This window comes from Trichosurus vulpecula, chromosome 9 (genome assembly GCF_011100635.1).
Source record: "Trichosurus vulpecula isolate mTriVul1 chromosome 9, mTriVul1.pri, whole genome shotgun sequence".
Classification (NCBI taxonomy): Eukaryota; Metazoa; Chordata; class Mammalia; order Diprotodontia; family Phalangeridae; genus Trichosurus; species Trichosurus vulpecula.
The window spans coordinates 184,851,643-184,874,249 of NC_050581.1; the positions used below are offsets into that span (position 1 = coordinate 184,851,643).

At 38.9% G+C, this 22,607-nt stretch overlaps 1 protein-coding gene across 1 annotated transcript in view; it reads left to right on the plus strand.

The window, feature by feature from the left end:
* The window catches only part of CFAP20DC (CFAP20 domain containing), a 230,109-nt gene that overhangs the window by 15,546 nt on the left and 191,956 nt on the right, over positions 1 to 22,607 (plus strand). The window contains exon 4 of the mRNA XM_036739445.1: positions 7,513 to 7,585. Coding sequence (XP_036595340.1) covers positions 7,513 to 7,585 — 73 coding nt within the window. The remainder of the gene's footprint in view (positions 1 to 7,512; positions 7,586 to 22,607) is intronic.

A 22,607-nucleotide genomic window follows, 5' to 3' on the forward strand; every position in this document is an offset into this window, starting at 1 on the left:
GAATAGTTGAGATCTGAACTCCAGTAATTGTAGGTTTAACTTATTTTATTTTGCTTTAAAATACTTCTGACCACTCTTTGTATCAGGAGTATTCCATCGCCCAAGGCCTCTTCTACACCCACCCTAGACTAACATTTATGGATTCTGTCAATACAGGGTGGCCCTGCAGCTGAAAATTGCCCTAAGAGTTTTGGGCCACCTTTAATATATATATATATATCAAGCTCCAGATTGTTGTATGGCCACATTTTGGGGGGGAAATGATACTTTATAGGAATCCATCAATCATAATAACCTAAAAAGAAAATTTAAATGCATATTTAATTTTGACCTTCACAAAGTCCTACTCTGATCCCTCATTGTGGCATGAAACCAACCCTAGGTTTTCACTTTCAAAGATAATGCCAGTGGGGTACAACCTCTGACAGGTTCTAACATGCTGAAAAGAAGTTAAGGAACAGACTGAGCCGGCTATCTGAGGACCAATCTGGCTAAGCCCCAAAACATTTGTCACCGTTTGTATGACAGTCCATGAAACAAAAAATACAAAATGGCTCTATCCTGTGTGGCCCTCGTTCCGCATCTGCAACAATGGCATGGAATGGGATGGAAAGGAGAGGAGAGGGTGCTTAAAGTAACCGTTTTTTAGATCATCAGTAGGTAAACATTGACTTAACTATAGGCTCTCTAACTCTCAGATCCTTGTTCACTGACCAGTGAATTGACAAAAATAGGACTGAACTATCTTAGTCCCGATATTCTCAAAATAAAGAAGCTAGAAGATGCCAGGAAATTGCATCAAAATGGACGTGTGACTGCCCAGTAGATAAAGCAGTCAAGGCAAATGAACAAACAGTTTTCAGGAGAAGAATCTTGGAGTATTAACACCATATGAAAGAATGCTCCAGATCACTAATAATCAAAGATATGCACATCAAAAAAATTGGCAAAGATGATAAAAGATGGGAGAGTCATTGTTGGAGGGGTATGGGAAGACAGGCTCACTAATAGGTTGTTGGTAGAGACGTGAATCAGCATATCTATTTTGGAAGCAATCTGAAATCATGCAAATAAAAAATGTCCATACCCTCTGACCCAGAGATTCCACACGTAGGCTTATACCCCAAGGAGGTCATTGATAAGAAGAAAAACACCATATACACCAAAATATTTATAGCAGTGCTTTTTATGATAGCAAAAATATTACATGAATGCATGGAATATTAGTGCACTGGAAGAAATGATGAATATGATAAATACCAAAAAGCACAGAAAGAGCTATATAAACTGATAAAGACTTAAGTGAGCAAACACACCCCTCCGCCCCATTTACAAAAGGATTACCACAATGTAACGGAAAGAATAATCTCCAGAAGAATCAAAAGTGAATGCTGCAGAATTATGGAGAACAAGAAGAGATATGAGAAGACCCTTCACTCCCACTCCTTTGTAGATGTGGGAGGACCACATTGCATACATTTTTAGATTTTTGTGATGTATGAATCAATTTTGCTGGTGTTTTTCTGGTATGTTTTTAAAAAATATTATATGGGATGGTTATCTGGGAGGGGGCAAGAAAGCAAAAGTAGAGAAATATATCAATCAAAATTTTTTTTTAAGCGATATAATTGATTTCATCATACACGTAAGAACAACGAAATGTAATAGCATGCTCTTGGGATATGTACAAGCAAAAAGACTGTGATAAAGGTACTTGCAGCTTATTCATCAACATCTGTTATAGAAAATAAATGATTTTATAAAGAACTTAACAAGATACACTATTAAGAAGATGACCAAGCTATTAACAAGATGACCACATTAACACATACCTGGATACTAAGTGACTTCAGTTGAAGTCACCATCAAGGGCTTATAGTTTACTCAAAAGTCAGACCTTTTGAGATTCAAAGGCCTGGGACATGGGGAGCACTCGGTATTGCAACAGCAAAAAAAAAAAAAAAATGAAAATGACTGTACGCTAATGGAAAACACCTGGTTTCTGATTGACTCAAATAAGAATTAGCCGTCCCTATTTAAGTCAGACCTCTGAGGGCAAAATCAGTATCAAATAAGAAAAACAAAATAAAAATGAGATGAATGCTTAAAATTATTGAAGCAGCTTCAACCTGACCTTTTCAAATGGCTACTTGTGCTAAAAAATGGGAAATTGAAAAAGGGCAAAAATTGGCCTTGATTATCACCATTTCTTGCAAAAATTTAACTGATAGAAAGCAGTTGCCGCAACAAAGAGGCGAAAAGAACCCTGAAACTGTTTTAATCAGCAAATGTTTGATTTCGTTGCACAGCAAAGAGAAAGATAGAAGCCAAAGGCAATTCTAGTTTTGAATACAAACTCATTTGTAAAATATTTCAGATGGTTATGAACAACATCGCTTCACAAAATAGGGAAGCAGTGGAAATGAAAACAAGGCCATGGAAAGCTCAACAAGAGAGCCAAACAAGGCACATCGTTCCAAAAACTTGCATAGGGGAAACTGGTGGAAGACAACAAATTAACAAAAAATGGAAGTTGTTTGTCAGCATTATTAGATGGCTCTCTTCTTCTTATTAGCGATGGTAGAACCACCCCCATTTTGAATCATTAACAGCTCGGTACTGGATATACGAAATGAGGAAGTTGAAATAAACTCCAGAGGATGAAATCATTAAGAATTTTAGGGCTTGGTTAAATACATGTGGAGGAAATTTGTTCTGGAAAAGATACGATCCTGAAACCATTGGGATTGTTTTGCAAGAGATCTCAAGGAAGAGGGGATAATAGAAAAATGAAAAAAACTATTATTCAAAAATTGGTAATTGAGAGGATATCACTACTCACCCATGCAACTATTCCCCCATCCTTAAAAATCTTGATGAGCGTATTTTGCACGTGTATTGAGGATATGCTTGATTAGAATAAGATAAGGAAATAGCCTCAGTGAAGAGTAGGATAGAGAATCCATTAGAGAGAATTAAGAAGACTTGACTTGCTACAGTGAGGTCTGAGTTCAAATTTAGCAGATCCAATTAGCATGGTTTTGTGATTTTTCTCCAGCTCTGTCCAAAAGCACTTGAGTAGGGGTGGAAGGGAAAGATAGTAAGATAGTTTAGGTTGGCAAGGTGTTGGTGATGAAAGAGGAGGGGAGCCAGGGAGTCATGAGAAGAGGATAGAATGAACTAGGTGGGAGCAAGTCCTTAATTAACTTGGAAAGAGTGAAGTGCTTCATGCTAAGAGATGAAACATAGGAAGTGTCTTGGGAATAGTTCTGAAGGAATTAGATACCTCTGGGAATCCAGCAGCAGCCACACTTTGGGATTGCCTTGAGGATGCAGGCCGTTTTGCCTGTACAAGAAGACAGTAAGGGGGAGGGCCAAGCCCAGGGAAAGTATTACATACAGCCTGCCCCCCACTGACCAGATGATGACCTGGAGTTTCCATTGACATCAATTTTTTTTGATTAAATTTTAAGAATTTAGATTTACCCTATTAGAGTTCTTGTTATATTTGGCCCAACATTCTATCCTGTCAAGATATTTTTGTATTCCCTGATGGAATTCACTGTGCTAGCTGTTGCTCCCAATTTTGAATTATCTGAACATTTGAAAGGATGATTTCTGTGCCTTTGTGAATGAATGAAGTATTTACTAAGTGCTTCCTACGTGCAAAGCACTGTGCTAAGTGCTAACTATATAGTTAGAAAAGTAAGACAGCCTCTGCTACCACAGCTGCAGGTCAGGTGGAAAAGGCCCATGGTTCTTAGGGTTCAGCCACAAAGCTGATGGTCATTTCAAGTTATTGATCAAATGTTAAACTGCTCAAGGCCTAGGAAACATCTCTGGGGCCTTCTGCTCCTGACCTCCTTCAAATTGACTTTGAACCATTAATGACTACTCTTTGGGTCAAGCCATTCAATCAAGTCTGAAACCATTTAATTAAACTTTTCCATCTTTTCTGTAAGAATAGTATGAAAAACTAGGAAACGCTTTACTAAAATGTAGGTAAATTTTATCTGTACCCTCCCCATGATTTACCAGTTTAATAACCCTGTCTAAAAGGAAGTGAGATTGGTTTGGCATAAGCAATTCCTGATGAAGTCACATTGGCTCTATGTATTTAATACTTATTTTTCTGTATCTTTTAAGTAATGCATCCTAGAACTTTTGGAGGATAAAAGTCAAGCTCACCAACTTGTTATTTTTAGATTCCATTTTTGTATCTTTGTTTTTTTTCAAAGTTGGGAAATTTGCCCTTGTGCAGCCCTGCAACACCTCTTCCATTCTTCATATTCTTTTATTTCTGATGGTGGCTTGCTAATCACATCAAATGTTTCTTTCAGTGCTCCAGGACACTGGTGTCAAACTCAGTTAGGAATGTATGTAAGAGTCGCTGCAGGCATATACTGACAAAGAAAACCACTTATTAAGTACATTATCTATGTTACATTATATTTTTGTATTTTGTTAAATATTTCTCAATGATGTGTTAATCTGGTTTGGTCTGCACTTGGGAATGTTGCAGGTCAAATGTTGGACACCTCTAGGACAGAGTTCTTTTGCTAGTGACTCGAAGTCATCAGAGATGGGTTCTTGTCTCTAGTGCACAGGTTGTTTTTCTTAGCAGAAAACAAAAAGTTGAGTAAGTGCCTTATCTCATCTCCAGTGATGATCATTACTTCTTCCCCAAGCAGTGGTCCTAGTCCTTTTTGGATCCACTTCTAATTCCCAATAGAACATGAAAAAATTAAACCTGTTCTTTTTGTGCTTCTTAGCTTTTCTTACCAGCTTCAGCTTATTGGGAACTTTGGCATTCCTGATACATGCCATTAGCTCCACCAAAATATTGTATTCTCTGTATGTTTGTGGGTCTGACTATGTTACTCCCCTACTCAGTAAACTCCAGTGACTCCCTGCCACCTCCAGGATCAAATAGATTCCTTTTGTGCTTCAAAGGCTTTCATAACTTAGCCTCTTTCCACCTTTCAGGTCTTGTTACACTTTGCACGCTTCCAGAACTCTGCTATGAGTGACACTGACTTCCTTGCCATCCATCAAACAGGGCACTCCATCTTCTGACTGGGCATTTTCTCAGTCTGTTCCCCAAGCTTGGAACTCTCCCTCCTTGCTTCCTTGGTGTCCTTTGAGTGTCAGCTAAAATCCTACCTTACACAAGAAACTTTTCCTAGTCATCCTTACTCTTAGTACCTTCCTTCTGAGATGATGGCCAGCTTGACCTTTGTTTTTCCTGTTTGCATGTGACTTGTCTGCATGTCGCCTCCCCTTAGACTGAACCTCTTGAGAGTAGTTGTCTTTCTTTTTATCCCCAGCATGTAGCATAGTGCCAGAGTTAATAAATGCTGGTCAACTGACTCCATCTCAAAATATGCATATATGGTATTGTCCTATGAATGTGTGTAGACCTTTATTTCTTATTTTAAATGTAAATTTTAATATATTAAACATACAACATATCTCACACACACACACACACACACACACATATGACTATTTCTGGCCATAGTCATTGGGAGCCCTGGCTTCTTTGGTTCAAGTCTGCAAATATAGTCACCGAATCTCAGGTTCCATTTGCATTCCAAATCTAGGATAAATTCCAGTGTCAAAAATGGCACAAATAGAGCTCTCTTTATTATATTTATATTATATTATTAATATTTAACTATGAATATATGAATTACTTATAATATATTAAAATATATAATATATACTTTAAATATGAATAAAGTTGCCTTTTTTTAACATCACCTAGAATTTTCTCCCTTCTCTCCCTCCCAATAGTCTTACAACAATGAACAAAAGAAAAAAAACCAAGTTAAGGAAAACTAACCGATACAGTGATGAAGTCTGCCAATATTGGCCTTGTTCTGCCCCTGCAGGAGGAGTGTTGGAGGCTGCTGCCTTTGGCAGGTCATTTGGCTTTATCTTGCCATCTTCTGTTCTGACCCTTTTCTTACTGTCCTTCTCATCTACATGATGGTAATTGTGTATCCTGGTTTCTTAGTTCTTTCACTTGTTCATTACAGTCTTTCTCTGTACTTGTGCTTATTGTTTCTCACAGTGGAATGACATTCCATTGCATTCTGTACCCCCACCTTGTTTAGCCCCTCCCCAGTCTATGGGCATCCGTTTCCTTCCAGTTATTTGATGTATAAGAGGCTGAATCTCCAGGTTAGTGGAGAGGCGCTTTTTGTCACTTTAGATAATTCCAAAGCTAATTTCCAGGATGCTTTGACCAATTCATAGCTCAACCCACTGTGCATGATTGTGCCTGTCTTTTCTTAATCCCTTCAACATTAACTGTTTCTGTTTTTTGTCAGCTTTGCCAGTTTTCTGAGGTCCATGTGAAACCTCAGAGTTGTTTTGATTTTCACTTCTCTTATTAGTTATTCGGAGGGTTCTTTTAAATAATTGTTAATAGTTTGTGATTTTGAGAGCTGTTTGTTCATATCTTTTCACTACTTACCTATTGGAGAATTGGTGGTTATTTTATTTTTGAAAGAACAGCATTGATAGTGTAATTACTACCAACAAAATTAGTGTAAAGAGGAACTCTTGACAACTTTGCTTCTCTGAGTATACTTTGACCCTAATGCCTGATAACATGCTGTTATTCTGCATTGAGAGAGAACTACAGGCAAGACTCCTCCGTCTCCCACCTAGATCAACTTCCTTGACCTCATAACAGATCTTGGCCTAGGAAGAAGACAACGTAGCTTGTGGACTGGTCTGAGATCTAAAGAAAGAAATGAATGCTTATGCACTAAGTGCAGCCTAGACAACTCACAAGACACTGCAGCTTTTCCTGATGCTTTTGATCCAACTGAAATTAGGAATGAGGAGTCATATTTAAATTTTAAAACTCTAATGCCATGTAGGATTGTGATTCATTTACCATGAGCATATTTGCAAAAGTTGGCATTATAAATGAAAATGTAATTCCCCATTTCAGTTGACTTTGGAAACTTAACCATATGAGCCAGATATGGCTCATCAAGCTTTGACTTGCACAGTTGTCCTAATTGTAATTCTTTTTGTGATTGATTGTTTTTTATTAAGTTGTTTAATAAAGTTAAAACTGTCAGAGAATGAAAATAATTTCTCCATGTTTTTTATGGTAACTTTGATGGGATTCTATAGTTCAGGCTTATGTGCCTATGGGGAATACAGTGCATTGTGTTCATTCTCTTATAACCTAATAAAAATGGTAAATAAAAAATTAGGTTTTTTATTTTCATAAAAATTTCACTAAGACTACAATGAGACTTTAAGAAAGCAGGGTTTTGGTTGAAGTTTGCTTTTATTTTTTTTTAATTCTCATTTGCTTTCCCAGGGTTGTGAGTCAGCAGCAGCAGTACTATTATAGTACTTAGTCTATACTGCCAAAATGCTAAGAGATTTAGCCTGTATATGACAGATGATTATGTTCAAGTGTGTGTATATATGGCTGTCCTGGTCCTCATGACGTTGTCCATTGCTTTTCCCTTCTCATTCTAGTTGGCCTGATCCAGCGGTTTCTTGTACTTCAGATTTACGTGCCCCTGGGACAAGACTTCTCTACTGAATTGCTGTAAGAAAGACCTCATTTCCCTGAATGTTTCATGTGTAGTAGACAGTTGATCAATTGAAGCTGGACCAACAGCCATTAATCGCAAGTGGCAGTTTTTGCATTAACGAGCAGTGACTTATCAAGTCAACATGAAGTAATTAAGTTAATTTAATCGCATTTCTCAGATGCCCAGTATATTCTGGTATTTCCCCAGGGATAGAAAGAATTCTTTGTGTTTAAGGAGATAAAAAGAATTATGATTGTAACAGTAAAGAGCATATAGTTTTAGGGAAAATAGTCAGCAAAATTGAGCTGCTCATTAAACTGCAGGTAATCAAGAATGACTTGTATCAAATATTTAGTTTTCTGTTACTTGAGCATATAGAAATATACATATTTAAAATTGGTTGAAATTCCACATTTTGATATAATTTATTTTATGCTTAGAAATATTGTCACTGATCAAGGAGAATGGGATTAGAGCAATCATATTCTAACAAGGTGACTTTGTGATTTTCTGTTTTAAAGCTTTGTATATTGAAAGTCTTGGGGATTATTTCTAGGAGAATTGGAGCCAAAATAGACATAAGATATCTCCCTGAGAAGTGGATCATGTGCCTAATAAAAGTGCAGGTTTCCTGGTGTTCCACTTGAGACCCACAGAGGCTGACCCTCTACAGCCTTCTCCAAGATGGTGCTGAGGCAGAAACTAATGCTGGCATGGTCAGGCATGGGCGGCATTGCAGCTTGACTCATATCCCCTTTTAATAGGAGAACAAACATAATATAAATGAGGAATCATGCCAGTTGTTGGTAACATTTAAAAGTTTTTCTTACTGTTTTCAGTCTCCTGAGATTCTCCTGTAGTCCTCTCTTTTCCTTGCTTGAATGGTAGTTTTTCCTACTTATATGTTTTTTAATTGAAGGTTATATTCTTGAAGACTATCAGAAGCAATGATATTTCCCATTTAGTGGAAAGGTAGAGAAATGGGAAAAATTATCTTTATTTTCATATTAAGTATTGGTGGAAATTTTGAATAGCCTATTACTACATAATTGGTTTCAATTTTGGTCTACAATTCCCTGTCTTGTTAAGCTGAATGTTAAAGAATACATTAAACAATCTAGTCCCCAATTTTAATCAGCTTTAAAAGTTTCCGGTCTCTAAGACCAATGCCAAATGCAGTAACACCTTGGTGCTAGTTCTGTTTAACATAAACCTATCTTGTTTCCTCCTTACTGAAGATTTTGTGAAATGGTTTGGTAAAAATGGAGTCTACAGACAGTAATCTTTGGGTCATGACTCTGTGCCTTTATTATGATGGAGTACTCAACCTCATTGGCATTTGCATCATCCCTCAAGGGTATCTTCTCAGCCTCACCACCGTATAAAGTGCTTTTCACAGTATTATACCCATGTTACAGATGAGTAGAATGAGGTTTAGGAGATTTAAATGACCTGCATATGATCACATCGTCAGTAGGTGTTGTAGGTGACTCCAAGCTGAACATTCTTTCCGCGACATCATGCCCTTGTGTGCTGAGTTCAAGGCCTAACAGGGAATTAGTGTTTTTCAGTAAGTCTCAGATTTCAGCTTGTTTTCTTAATCATTTGGTCTCTTTTTCCTTATGAAAACAGAAAAAACAATCAGTTCTAATTGAGCTTTCTTGATGGGCAGAAGTATTTAATCAAGATTTCACTTAATAATCTTTGAAAAAAACAAGCCTGCTATTTTGTCATTAAGAAATTTTCAGTTAGATAAATCTTAGAGCACTGAAACATAGCAATGGTTCACATTCTTTTGCCTTGTAAAGTTCGCAAAGACTTCTTAGCCTCTTGGCCTATCAGACTGAAGAAGGGTCTTGTCAGACAGCCCTGTGTTGGTCTAGATAAGACCCCCAAAGGTGGAATGGCAGATACCTGAAAGGAAGTGACAAAACACACATCTTTTCAAAAGTCCTTAATTGTCATCACAGTACTTTGTCTTCAATACAAGGGCGAATGAATGTCTGCCAAGGGTTTTTTGTTGATTTGTCTTTTAACTGGATCTGTGATAGGACCAACAAGGAACTCAGTCTACATTGGTAACTTCTCTGCACCTTTTCGTCTTCGGGAATTATCTGGGCATGGGAAGTTCAATAACTCATCCATCATTGACCTAGCCAGAATGTGTCATGGTGAGACTTGAACCCAGGTCTTCTTGACTTTGAAGTTGGCTAGCTATCTGCTGTCCCATACTGCCTCTCACCTGACAAGCAGGTGGTGATAACTTTATTTTTAATCATCAAAGCTGTTACTGAGAAAAAGACAAGGTCATAGAATTGAAGAATTTTAGAGTTAGAGGGACCTTGGAAATGATCTAGTCAAATCCATTATCAGTCAAACAAACCTTGAGTTGTTCTTTTCAGTATTAGTGATAAGGTATAATCAGTTATCTTATTTAGTTCTCCTTGTGCCAAGAAAAAAAAATAAGCAAAATGGTTGAGTCTGTTGGAACACAGTCTGTCATAAAATATTCCTCCTCTTGTCAAAGTTTGGCCTAGGGTCCTCCTGCCTGAAATCTCGTTCTGTCATTATTTTGGTTTTTAGAACAAAACAGTGTATTTCTACTAGTAGTGTTTTGTAGTATGGATGGATGTTAAGAATAGCAAATAATAATATTTTATTTTGGAAAAAAGTATATGTAAGTAATGGGACACTTTGGAAACTCTATCACTTTACCTTATTACTGAACAGAAACCATGTACTTTAAGTGCAGACCTCCTTCTCCTGCATGTGCATTTGGAGATGAGAAGACTGTGTTTTTTTTTTTTTTTAAATGATCTCGTGATAAGGCCTGCTCATAGAAGGGTCCACAATGTCCAATGAATTCTCTGTGGTGTTTGTGTGCCTTGAGAGCTATGGACATGTACCTGCTCTCACTCTTTTGGGAAAATCTGGTACAATAGTTTAATCTGAGTTCTTGGCAGGCTGGACTGAGGAAGAATCACATCAAACAAGTTGTACAGACTATTTGAAGTGAATCATCAGCATTTCCCTGAAGTACATTGAGGAATGGGTCACAGTAGAAAGGCATTGCTTAGAAGTGAGTCTTTTCACTTTGGTGACATTTTTCATACAAACTCCAGTTATCTTCCTTGAAGCATTTAAGCTAAATCTGCCTATTATTCCTCAAGCATCTGCATTTTTCAAGTTTTTATATTTATTATACATCTAGACTGTCAGCAGTTCTTGAATACAAAACATAAATAAATGAGATAACTACATTCTAAACATGCAGATGTCTACAAGAGCCATGGTATGAGGAGGAAGGGAACTTTAGAAAAGGAAGAAAGTATACATTCACGGGGAGAAAATGTGGCTCAAATCTTTGGATTCAGGAACAGCACACAGAAAAGCCCTGACCCTCCCCCAGAGAGGCTAGGTGTCCCCAAGCTCCCTTTTTCATCAAAGGGACCTTATAAACCCTGTCTCAGATATTTTAAAATCAACAGCTATGGGATGCCATTGAGTGGCCATCAGTAGTCAGGAGAGAAAGGATGAATGGATGAATGAAGCATCTAGTAAGCACTTCCTGTGTGTAAAGCAGTGTTCCAAGCAGTAGGGGTATAAGAGAGAAGCTCAAACTGTCCTTGTTCCCTAGGAGCTGTACTTCTAATGGGGAAGACAACACTTAGGGAAGGATTCAAATACAAGTCAGATGGAAAGATCCCATGACTCTTAGGGGGGCAGTGGCACAGCAGATGGTCCTACTTTTTCTTTAATGTCATTTCTACCGATGAAATCATCAATGTCTGATGTTGAGCCGTTGGACTTAAGTCCTGACTTAAGAATCATCAGGGCACCTCGGTGGTCACACCAGCTTTTACTTCCTGTGTGTGACCTTGGGCAAGTAATCCACCTTGATCTAAATAGGTGGTGTCAGACTAGAATAAAAATGGATCAAATAGCATGTTGACTTAGAAAATCACAGATTAACATTATATATGTTGTATTTTTATTTAATTCTAAAAATATTTTCCAATCATATCTTATTCTGCAGAAAGGAGCCTTGATTTTGGCACAGCTGGTGTAGTAGGTCTCTCAGGTGCTTTGTACCTCTTAAATCCATGATCCCCAAGTTATTAACTACTGAATAGCTTGGGTTTTTTGTTGATGCCCTCTGCCCCAGTCCTGAAGTTGTGATGGATTCTCTAACCAAAATCAGTTTCACAAGAGAATGATGTCTTTAATAGATACCAGAGTCTTTCAAAGTTTTTTGAATTATTGACAGAAACTATTATTACTTTGGTTTTTACAGGGTGGAAAATAGAATAATGTTGATCCATTCAATCTCTGGCTTTCCAGCTTCAGTCTTTTTTTTTTGTTTGTTTGTTTTTTTTAATAAAAGGTTTTTCTTCAAATACATTTGATGTTATATCATTTTTTTCAAGGATAGCTCAAGGCAATTTTAAATAATATAATTATCTAACAAGCTTGGAAAGATCTTTTGCTTCTTAAATTTCTTATTGTCAGGATATGAGAGGCATTTTATTTCATAAAGATGTATTTATACATTGGTAGACGCCTGTTATTAGATTCTCACTCCTAAGGGTATAGATTTGGGAATTACATTCTCAAAGATTTACCTTGATTTCTTAATTTAAAAAAAAATATATATATATAACCCTGAACTTGAAACACCAAGAAAAAGAGCATTTCCACATACAGCACAACACAAAAGGAGACCACGAATCTCCATCTTGCTCTACTTCCTTTAAAAAATATATAAGGAACAAGCTTTACATGTTACTTTGAAAACTGGTCTGTTTATATGTACTTCCTTCTTAAACTTCTTTCTGTTACCTTCTATGCCTTTTAGGAAATGTTTCAATGTCCCTCTTTTCGGGGGAATGGGGGGCATCACTATTGCTACCCCCTCCCCCAAGAAAAACAAAGAAGAAAAACCTCTTATGACAAATAAAGAGTCAAGCAAAATGCACTCATACAACGACGACTTCCAGAAATGAATGTCTCTGCTCCTTGTACCCATCACCTCTCTGTCGGGAGCAGCTTCATGATCTTCTGGAGACATGGCTGGTCAGTTTTCAGATCAGAGTTCTTCAGTCTTTCAGAGTTGTCTTTATATAAATTGTTCTTACTCCACTCCGCAATAGTTCATGCTACTGAAGATTCTCTGGAATTGGCTTTTGTCATGTCTTATAATGCAATAATATGCATTGCATTCATTACATTTTTTCAGCCCTTCATCTGTTGTCTAAAAGGCACCCTCTCAGATTCTAGTTCTTTTCTTCCTCCCTTTAAATTACAGTTTAAGGATCAAGAAGTTTGTTTCACTAGTCAGTTCTCCCTGTTATTATCCTCCTTAAAACCTTCCCCCCATGCCTGCTTATTTCCCTGTTGAGTTTGGTATATTTCTACACTCAGCTCTCTGTGTGTCTGACCCTTCACTGTCCATCTCAGATAAGAGCAAGGTTTACCTGATGCCTGGTCCCCCTTTCCCTCCATGGTGAGATGTCCTCACCAGCCCAGTTAGGAGAAGAAGCAATCATACCTCCCCTTTTCCTCCTTTCTGCATTGGTATATCCCTGATAACTCTCAGACCCAGATCAGCCCCAGGACCTTTGTCTTTCTTATATAACTCCCTCAATAATCTTTGAAGATATTAAAGTTCTGCAGAGGCATTTGCTCTTCTCTCTTCACTGGGATGTTGGCTCTGCGGTGGTCCAGTTCCCACCAGCACCTTTGAGGCTTCCTTCCACACTTGGCTTTGCATCTCCAGGCTCCTCCACCTCGCCCCTTTCTTCAGACATGCTTCTTTAAACATCGTCTGTTTCACTAAAACTGTTATTTTTTTTTTTTTACTGTTGGATTATCTTCAGCTTTTCAGTTATTCTTGATTGTGAGCCTCTCATTTGTCTTTTGGGATACTGGATCCCAAGACCTTCCTTTTAATTTAAGTTCCCAGATCTTGCGAGATCCTGGCTCCACTTCCTCGGTACTTAAATTCCTCCTTTCTGGATGCTTGCTCTGGATTTTGGCTGAGATTCCTGAGCCCTGGGCTCGGAGTGAGGAAGACCTGCATCCACATCTGGCCTCAGATGCTGGACAGCTGTGGGACCTGTGAAAGTCACTTAACTCTGTCTGCCTCAGTGTCCTCCTCTGTAGAATGGGGATCATTGTAGCATGTGCCTCTCAGGGTTGCTTTAAGGATGAAATGAGATCATATTTGTAAAAGCTCTTTGAAAATCTCAGTGAGCCAGCTGACGGTCGCTCTTGTTATTGCTGCTTTCAGAAGGCAGTCAGTAGATTCTCTCTTCACGCTCTGGCCCTAATAGATCGAGGCGTTATTCATTTATGATTTGGTGATAGGTCGTGTCCAGGCCTTTTGTTTTAAACTGATATTCATGGAGTCCAATGATTTTAAACTGGCTCTCCTCGACCTGTTTTCTAGGTCAGTTTTCTGATATATCTTACCATATATTTATGTGTATTTATATGTGTGTGTGTGTGTGTGTGTGTATATGTAGTTATATATGTACAGAAATATATTTTTATATGGTCCTTATTCTCCTTCCAACTCCTCTAGAGTTTTTTTTTTCCATATCTGTTGCTTCATTTCTTCTAGGTATTCAGTCCTTGTCTCTACCTGTAGTTGATATGGAGTTAGATGTGCATTAAGTTTTGATATTGGATGGTGTTTACTTTGATTTATTCATCTCCATAGCTTTCCTAAGTTGGGCTTTGTGTCAGGGCCAGGCCTCCCTTCCTCCTTATATTTTTTGTTAGGGCTCTTGACCCAGCTTGATCTCACTTTGAATTTCCTGGATTCTTAGTCCAGCCTCTCTTTTCTAGCATGTGGCACCCCTGGATCTTTGAGGTTGAGAATACTGGTTCTTCAGGACCCCATCTAGTGTCTCAGGCCAGAATATTAGGGGCCTCAACATCCCTAGGCTTGGCCTGGCCTAGTCTGAGCACTGACACCACCATGCTGCCTGCTGCCACTCCCTGGACTTTCTGCCCTCCCTCCTCTGCCCTCCCGCCGCCTCCTCCTCCTGCCCTGGTCTTTCTCAAGGGTATCCTCTGCTCTGCTTCTGTCCTTGGTTGTCTCCGGTCAGTCTGGAAGGCCACCTTGTACTGGCACTGGATTTGCTGGGCAGGGATGGCAGGGAGTGTGGGGGTAGACCAGACTGCCTTTTGTGCGCTTGGGAGGTAGAAGGAAGCACTCTGAAGTTCTCATTGGATTTCTTGATTATTATTTTGTCTGGTGTGAACTCAGGATTTTGTTGAACTAAGTCTTTGGGAATCAGATGGCCCGCCTCCTGTCATGTGGCCATCTTGGCCGTGTCTCCACCTTACTTTTCTTTATGATAGCACTTCCTAAATGAATAGACTGCTATATATGTCACTGGTCCTTTGAGCCCGGATCACCTTGACTCTGAGGCCGATTCCCTCTCCCCTACACCACACGGCCTCCTATTTCATGATGGTGTTAGAAATTTCAAGAACATTAAATGCATATGCCAACTTCCAACTTGTACTTTTATTTTTAAGATATTCAGTATTTAAATCTCATTATTTTAATTGTATCCAATTAAATGAATGTGCATAATCAGTATATTTCATTACATGCATTAGTAAAAAGAGTATTTTAAAACCTTTGCGTATTGACTTTCATAATATAGCAAATTTACATACCTTAAAATAGGCTTTAGGTAGGAATTTAGATAATGCTTCTACAAAGAATGTGCTTCTTCAGGTGGCATGTATCTTAGCCACTATACAGAGGTTCTGTGGAAATACTTTCCTATTCATTTTTACAAAACTTTTTATTCTTAATTTTAAATTCATTTCTTGTAGAGAGACAGGAGGAGGATTTGACTTCTGAATCCTAAAGCTGTGTCTTGGCTGCTGTGTCTTGTAGGGCTCAGCATTTTCATATTGCTCTGCTCCTCTGAGATGATAGAAGGAAGGAAACAAGCATTTATTAAGCACCTGCTATATGAAGGCATTGTGCCAAGCACTGTATAAAAGTGATGCCCTTTGATCATGGTGATAGCCCGGGGAGGATCGGTGCTTTTATTATCTTCATTTTACAGTTGAGGAAACTGAAGCAGACAGAAGGTAAATGCCTTGCTCAGGGTCATGCAGCTAGTAAGTATGTGATGCCAGATTTGAACTCAGATCTTCCAGACTCTAGACCAAGGGCTCTGTGTATGGCACCACCTCGCTGTCTCTGAGATAGGTTGTATCTTCCCAGCTGGTAAGAAATAGTGACCGCATTGGTTAATAATCTTTCATTCTAACTGAATATTAAACTAGAAGTTGGGGAATTAGTGAGAAAAGAACTCATCTTCCCATTTCCCTCTTTCTGTCGTTACTGTACTTTTAACCTCCTGCACCCGGGCTCTGAGGATCCCTTCTGACCCCCCAAGGGCAGGCTTCAGCTGCATCTGCTTCTCACCAGGAGAAGGTCCTGTGTTGTCCCCCACCACCACCCCAGGCGCTTTGCATTATGCAAACCTGTCCAGATGCAGCCACAGGTTCTTCTAGCTGACCAGCCATCGCCATAAACCTCTGGGGCCTCCAGGCTGGCTGTGAGTGTCAGGCCTCTACTCTTAGATGTGTCACTGGGTCTGCCTGACCCAGCTGTGCAGTGTGTGCCCCGCAGTGATCTCTTCGAGTCTCTGGTTGGAGGACAGACTGAAATGCCATCTTTTATAGTCTGAATCTGGGATGTTACAAATGTGTCTTCCATTTGTAGTGCTCTATCTGAAATGTCTCCCATACCTCTCACTCACCTGGAGCTGCAACACCAGCGCGATGCCCACAGCAAATGCTGCAAACATGCCGGCGTGGTTCTGAATTGCAAGATATAACAGACTCTCTCCATGGAAGGCAAAACATTTATTCCAACACCAGAAAGCCAAATCCATCATAGCAACAAAGAAATCTATACACGGTATCAACGCAGGGGACACCAGGCCTTCCCTCCCTTAGGGCCTCCCCACAAAAAGGGCAAAAGCGCTCCCTCTCTCAGCCACTCCAGCCGCTGCCCTGTGTCTCTCTCCCAGCTCTGATGGCTCTGTCTAGCTTCCTGCTCCACCTTTCAGCAGGCCCCCCCCACCACAGGCTCATGGGACTCAGACAGGTCACATGGGCCTATTGATGGATGGGAAGATCTTCAGACTGTATTAATAATTCAGTAACAATAAATAAATAAGAGCCCACCACAATTTTATGAACTGGGGCATGTCACAAGATAGAAGAAGTGGCAAAAGAGTCACTAATTTTGGCCTGATTCTGACCAAAAAGGAAGAAGGAATCTGTTCCTAAAGTTGTTGTCTCCTGAAGACCCGTGCTTCCTAGTTTCTCGGCTCCCTCCCTTGCTGTGATCTGTACCTTCGCGTCACCTCCGACGCACACAGGAGTGGTCAGTGATCTTGTCTTCATTCAAGCCAGCCCTCCTTGAGCTTCACCCCTCTAGAACCTGCTTTCCGTTCCCTCCTCAGCCTCCAGGCACCACTTGACCCATCTTCCCTTTTCATATGCCCCTTCTGCAGCATGTCTTTCCTCCTTTTCAAATCTAAACCCTTTAGTTAGCCCATTTCCTTGATTCTGGACTTGTTTGCCACCTTGTCCTTTTGCTGTTATCCCTTTCCAGACCCTAATCCTTCTTTCTTCTCATCTTCCATCTGCTCCACTTTCATTAACGTGCTACTGGAGGAAATAAGAGCCATGCTGACCGAGCCCACAGGACATTCATTATCCCATCCTTTCTGAGCTCTTGATGCTGCGGCTGTTTCTGCCTTTCCTCCAGCTTTTCTCTGGTGTGTCCAGAACCCCTGGTTGGACCTTCCCTTGTCTGGCAGTGCAAAGGTGGGCAAGAAGGGAAGGTTTTGATGCATGTTCAGGGGCGTTCTCCAGAGAAACGTTCAAGGGAGAGTTAGCTGGTGTTGCTGCTTACCTAACTAAACAAAACTGAGGCCATTTCCTTCCCACTGCCCCATTTTCGATGATCCCAGCCTCCTTGACTCTGCTGTATTCATAAAGAAAGAGGAAGTCTTCCTTGCCACTGCCAGATCCTTGTGCTCTGGATCCTGTCCTTTTCTGGCTTCTTCGGCTTCTTAGCCCTTTGAATATCCCCTCTTTCTCCCTAATTTTCCACTTTTCCATATCTACTCAGTCCTTTCCTGATTCTTATAAACCTGCGCAGATCTTCTCTATCTAGAAGAAAAACAACAAAATAGAACAAAACACCAGTCCTTCATTTGACTCTACTGTCTCCTAAATTATCGTCCTATTTCCCTCTTCCCTTTCAAAGACAGATTTGTGGAAAAGAGCTTTCTTCACCTGCTGCCTCCAGTTTCTCCCACCCCTTTCCCTTGTAGTCTGGTGTGTGTCTTCCAGGGTGACCGAAGCTGCTCCATGAATACCTTATTGCTCCCAGGCCCATGGCCTTTCCTCAGACCTCATCATTCTGAGTCTCTCTCTGTGGTGTTTGATACTGTTGGCCACACACTCTGTACAGACACCTTATCTTCCCTGGTTTTTCATGACTCTGCACCATTAGGATTTTCCTACCTTCTTGGTCTCCTTTGTAATATCATCATCCATATCCTGGCCTGCCGCCATGCAGAGTTTTACACCAGGGCTCTTTCTGCCTTGGGCCCTCTCCTCAACTCTCTTTGGACTCTCTGATCTCATGTGCTCAAACGGTTCAGATGAGTATCTCTATGTAAATGACTGCTAGATCTGCATCTCTAACCCTCATCTCTCCTAACCCACTTCTCCACTCAAGTGGCCCATAGACATCACAAATTCAATATATCCGGAGAACTCAGTTTGCAACCTAACCTTTCTGCTCCTCCTAACTTCCCCATTTCTGTCTAGGGTTCCATCACCATATTTATAGTCACCCAGGTTTGCTGTGTTCTTCACTTTAACTCTTCCTCCAGACCCTCCCAGTTACCGAGCCCTGACAATTCCACCCTTCAGCATCTTTCCCATAGGTCTGTGATAAGTACTTAAAACTATGCTAAGGGCTAGAAACTCCACCATCAAGAAGCTTACATTTGAAGAAAGAGAGGAGAAAGCATTTAAATAAATAGGTACTTACCAGACTCAGTTGAAAGGTAATTGTATTAGTCTTGAAGGAAGGAAGGAAAGATTGTAAAAAGTGAGAGAAGGAAGAGCATCCCAGGTGTTTATGGGATGGACAGTCACTTTGGGGAATGCTGTGAGGATTCTTTTTCAAGTACAGAATAGATAGACTGGAATTGCCATCTTGGAGTCTATTTCCTAAAGCAGGAAAGCAATTATGAATCATGGAGCCGAGAGAGACCTTAGATTAGAGGTCACTTTATCTTAGGGCTATAGGATGGTTTGTGTGGAAGATATCTTAGTCATTTTCTCATCCAACCTGCTCATCTACAAGATTAGGAAAATGATTTCTAAATACATTGTGTGATTTGCCCCAATTTTTTATGGCAGTTTGTGGCAGAGTTGGGAACAAAGCTAAAATCATCTCCATGCAATTCCGATGTTCTTTCTATTCTAATATGCAGTTGAAGAATTTTCCAGTTCAGATGGAGGGAGGGAGGAGGGGGAGGGGAGAGAATATGGAAGGAGAAATATCTGAGTAATTATTTGCAAGGCTGGGCTAATGTTAAATACTTTTTATTCACGGATGAAAACTTTTGATTACAGGCTTCAGAACGAATTCTCCATCAAATAAAGCAATTAAAAACAAGGAGTCTGCCCCCTTTATTGGTACACGTTAGCGATCTCACATTTGTATCTACTTCATCCTTAAAAAGCTATTATAATAAACTGCAATGATGACAATTATGTAAGATTTAGTTAAGTTCTCCGTTCAGCGCAGTGCAGATCTCGGTAGCTGCTCGGCCTTTTAACATCCATAGGTATTGTCGTTAAACGGTCCCTAAGGTTCAGTGTTACCAATTTGTAATTAGAGAATTAGAATACATCCCACATTACTCAAAATATTCTGTAATTAATACCACAAAGCATAGTCATTCGAAGAATGTTTAGAAGTTTCCTCTTATTTTTTCATATATGAGAGTAGCACAAATATTTAAAAAAAATTTTCAGTGCCTTCATGGTTTTTTTGATGGCTAGAAATTGTTAATAAAAATAATAATAGGAAGATGATATCAATACCTAGCAGTCATATGTAGTAAAAAAAACTTGAACACCATATTGCCCAACTAAAAGCAAAACGATTCATCAAAAAACCCTTTTTGAAGGACTTCCTCTATGCCTGGTATCATCCTAATGGCTTGGCGTACAAGTAAAAGCCAAATCAGTCCCTGTCTTGAAGGACCTTGCATTCTAATGGGAAGACTTTGACACTAGTCAGTATAAGATACATAGAAAAGAGAAACATGCAGAAAGGAATTTAGAAAACAAAAGAATGTTAGCAATTTTCAGTTCCTTTAATTAGTAGTTGTAAGTGAAAGTTAAAAAGTTAAAAACAATCTAAGGAGTCTAAGAATCAGGACAAAATGAACATTTCAGCACTAGTCAACAATTGCAGAGCCTTGAAAAATAAAATAATCAAAGATGAGAGAAGGAAGCCAAGAGGAGTAGAATGTGGACAATTTTTTCTTTGCATAGTCACAAGGAGCCCAGTACAATGAAAATGCGAATTCGACTAAGTAAGAAATGAAAAACTTACTCACTTTTAATGAATGACGGGATAGTTATGTTAAGTGGGGTGATAGAAAACTTCTTTGTAAAACTGGACAGCACCAAGGTCAGAGATGATGGATAATTATTAGCTAAAGTGTTTGGTGGTGGTGCAGGGATTCCTAACGGTGCATTTTGCCAGTATACTATAACGTAAAGCTATAATCCCGTTTTTCTTAATGAAAGATAAGAAACCCAATGGCAACTACACATCAGACAGTTATGTGTTTTATGTACTTTGTAAAAAGCATTCATGGTGTATAACAGGAAAACAATCTACAAACTCTTTGAAGAAAAGAATATACAAAAAAAGTGTACCAAAAAGTGCCAGGGCGTATAAAGAGCAGCTTAATTTTTCATTTGATAATTAATGAACAGGTAGCCCCAACGTACTGTAAAATTTATACTCCCTTTGTTGATTATGGAAAATCCTTTGGCTTCTTTCATCACTTAATCATGTATGGGAAATTAGATCCAATTGTAGTGATGACACTAGAGTGGTTGTTCACATGGGAAATTAGTCTATTTGAAATATGCCACCAACATCACAACATCAAGAACAACCTATCAACACAGCATTTTTTAGTGATATAATCTAGGCATGCTGTGTTTCTGTCTAACCTTAAAACCATTATCATCTCTCCCAAAGAGTAGTAAGTATGGTTTCCAAATTTAAAAGGTAATTGAACCAAAACATTTTGTTAATTGATACACATAAATGACATCAAACTTTATGGCTCCGCTGAAAAACACATTAAATAACTCCTATATCTCATGGAATCTTTCTCTAATGATTCGAAATTGTCACTTTGACTCTATAAGTATAAAATTCTTTTAGAAATGCAAAGGAATGATAGTGACTGAAAGCTTGGATCTTAAATCTGGTTATATTGAGTCATTTGGTAAAAGTGATACCTACATATACTTTTGGTCTCCCCCAGGAAAGGCACTTTGAACATAAAAATGCCAGTGAGAAGGCAGTGGTAGAATCTGTTAAGAGGTTTGGTGGAATCCTCGAGTCAGAATTGAATGGAAAGAAAATATTTAAAGCAAGTTAACACTACTAGGATTAATATGCATTTTCAGAATTGTGATATATACCATGACATTAAGGTCCTTTCTTTCTTTTTCTTTGATATTAGGGTAACTAGTTCAAAGGATATGTACAATTAGTGACTTTTTGAGTATAGTTCCAAGTTGCTTTTTAGAATGAGTGAATCATTTCACATCTCCACCAACAGTTCATTTGTTCAAGAGAAAATCTATTCCAATAATTATTTTACTTTTTTGTCATCTTTGTCAATCTGATATGTATAAAGTAGAACCTCAGAGTTGTTCTAGTTTATACTTTCCTTTTTAGTGATTTGGAACATTTTTTTCAAATAGTTATTGAAAGTTTGATTTTCTCCTTTTGAGAACTGCCTGTTCATATACTTTTATCAATTATCTTCTGGGGAATGACTCTTGTTCTTTTATATTTGAATCAGTTCTCTCACATATACACACATACACACATGTACATATATATATACATACTTATGTATGTATACACACATATGTGTGTAACATGCTTGAGAAGTAGCCATGTATATATGTGTATATATAGAATATGAGAACTTTATTAGAAAAATTGCAAAGATTTTTCCCCAGTTAACTAATTCCCTTTTAATTTTAATTGCATTGATTTTATTTATGCAAAGCTTTCAATTTTATTGAATCAGAGTTGTCATTTTTATTTGCTATGATGCTCTCAATGCTTTCCCTATCCATGGTTGCTAAAGTCATCTCCTTCCATATTCCTCTAGTTTACTTGTGATGAGATTGTCTATATCTAGCAGACTTGTAATTCATTGGCATAGGGATCTCTGATGAGGATATTCCCTCTGGCTCTACAGATTGATGTTTGCTTTCCGTTTTGTATTAGACCCTAAGAGGTCTAATGACTTCTCGGAGGTCACATGACCCAGACAGGTCATCTGACAGTTGACATCCCATGAGCTATAAATGAGTGTATGATTCATACTGTCACCAGCTGGTAGGAGGCCAGATTTGACCTTCAGGTCACAAGCTGATAATTTTAATAATACAATATTAATTGATGACTGCATCATGAGTTGACATGCTCTATGCAAGGCTTCTAAACTAGTTGATCTTTACTCTCCTTAATCAGCTATGAAGAAAAGTCATAGACACAAAAACCAGTCATTTCATCATTTTCATTTTGAATGATATGAGCCAGGCAGACAAGAGCTTAACAAGTGAGGTTGCAATACTTCAGTTCGTTTTTGTTTTTTCAATTTATTGCTCAGAATAGATTGGGGGGACAAGGAG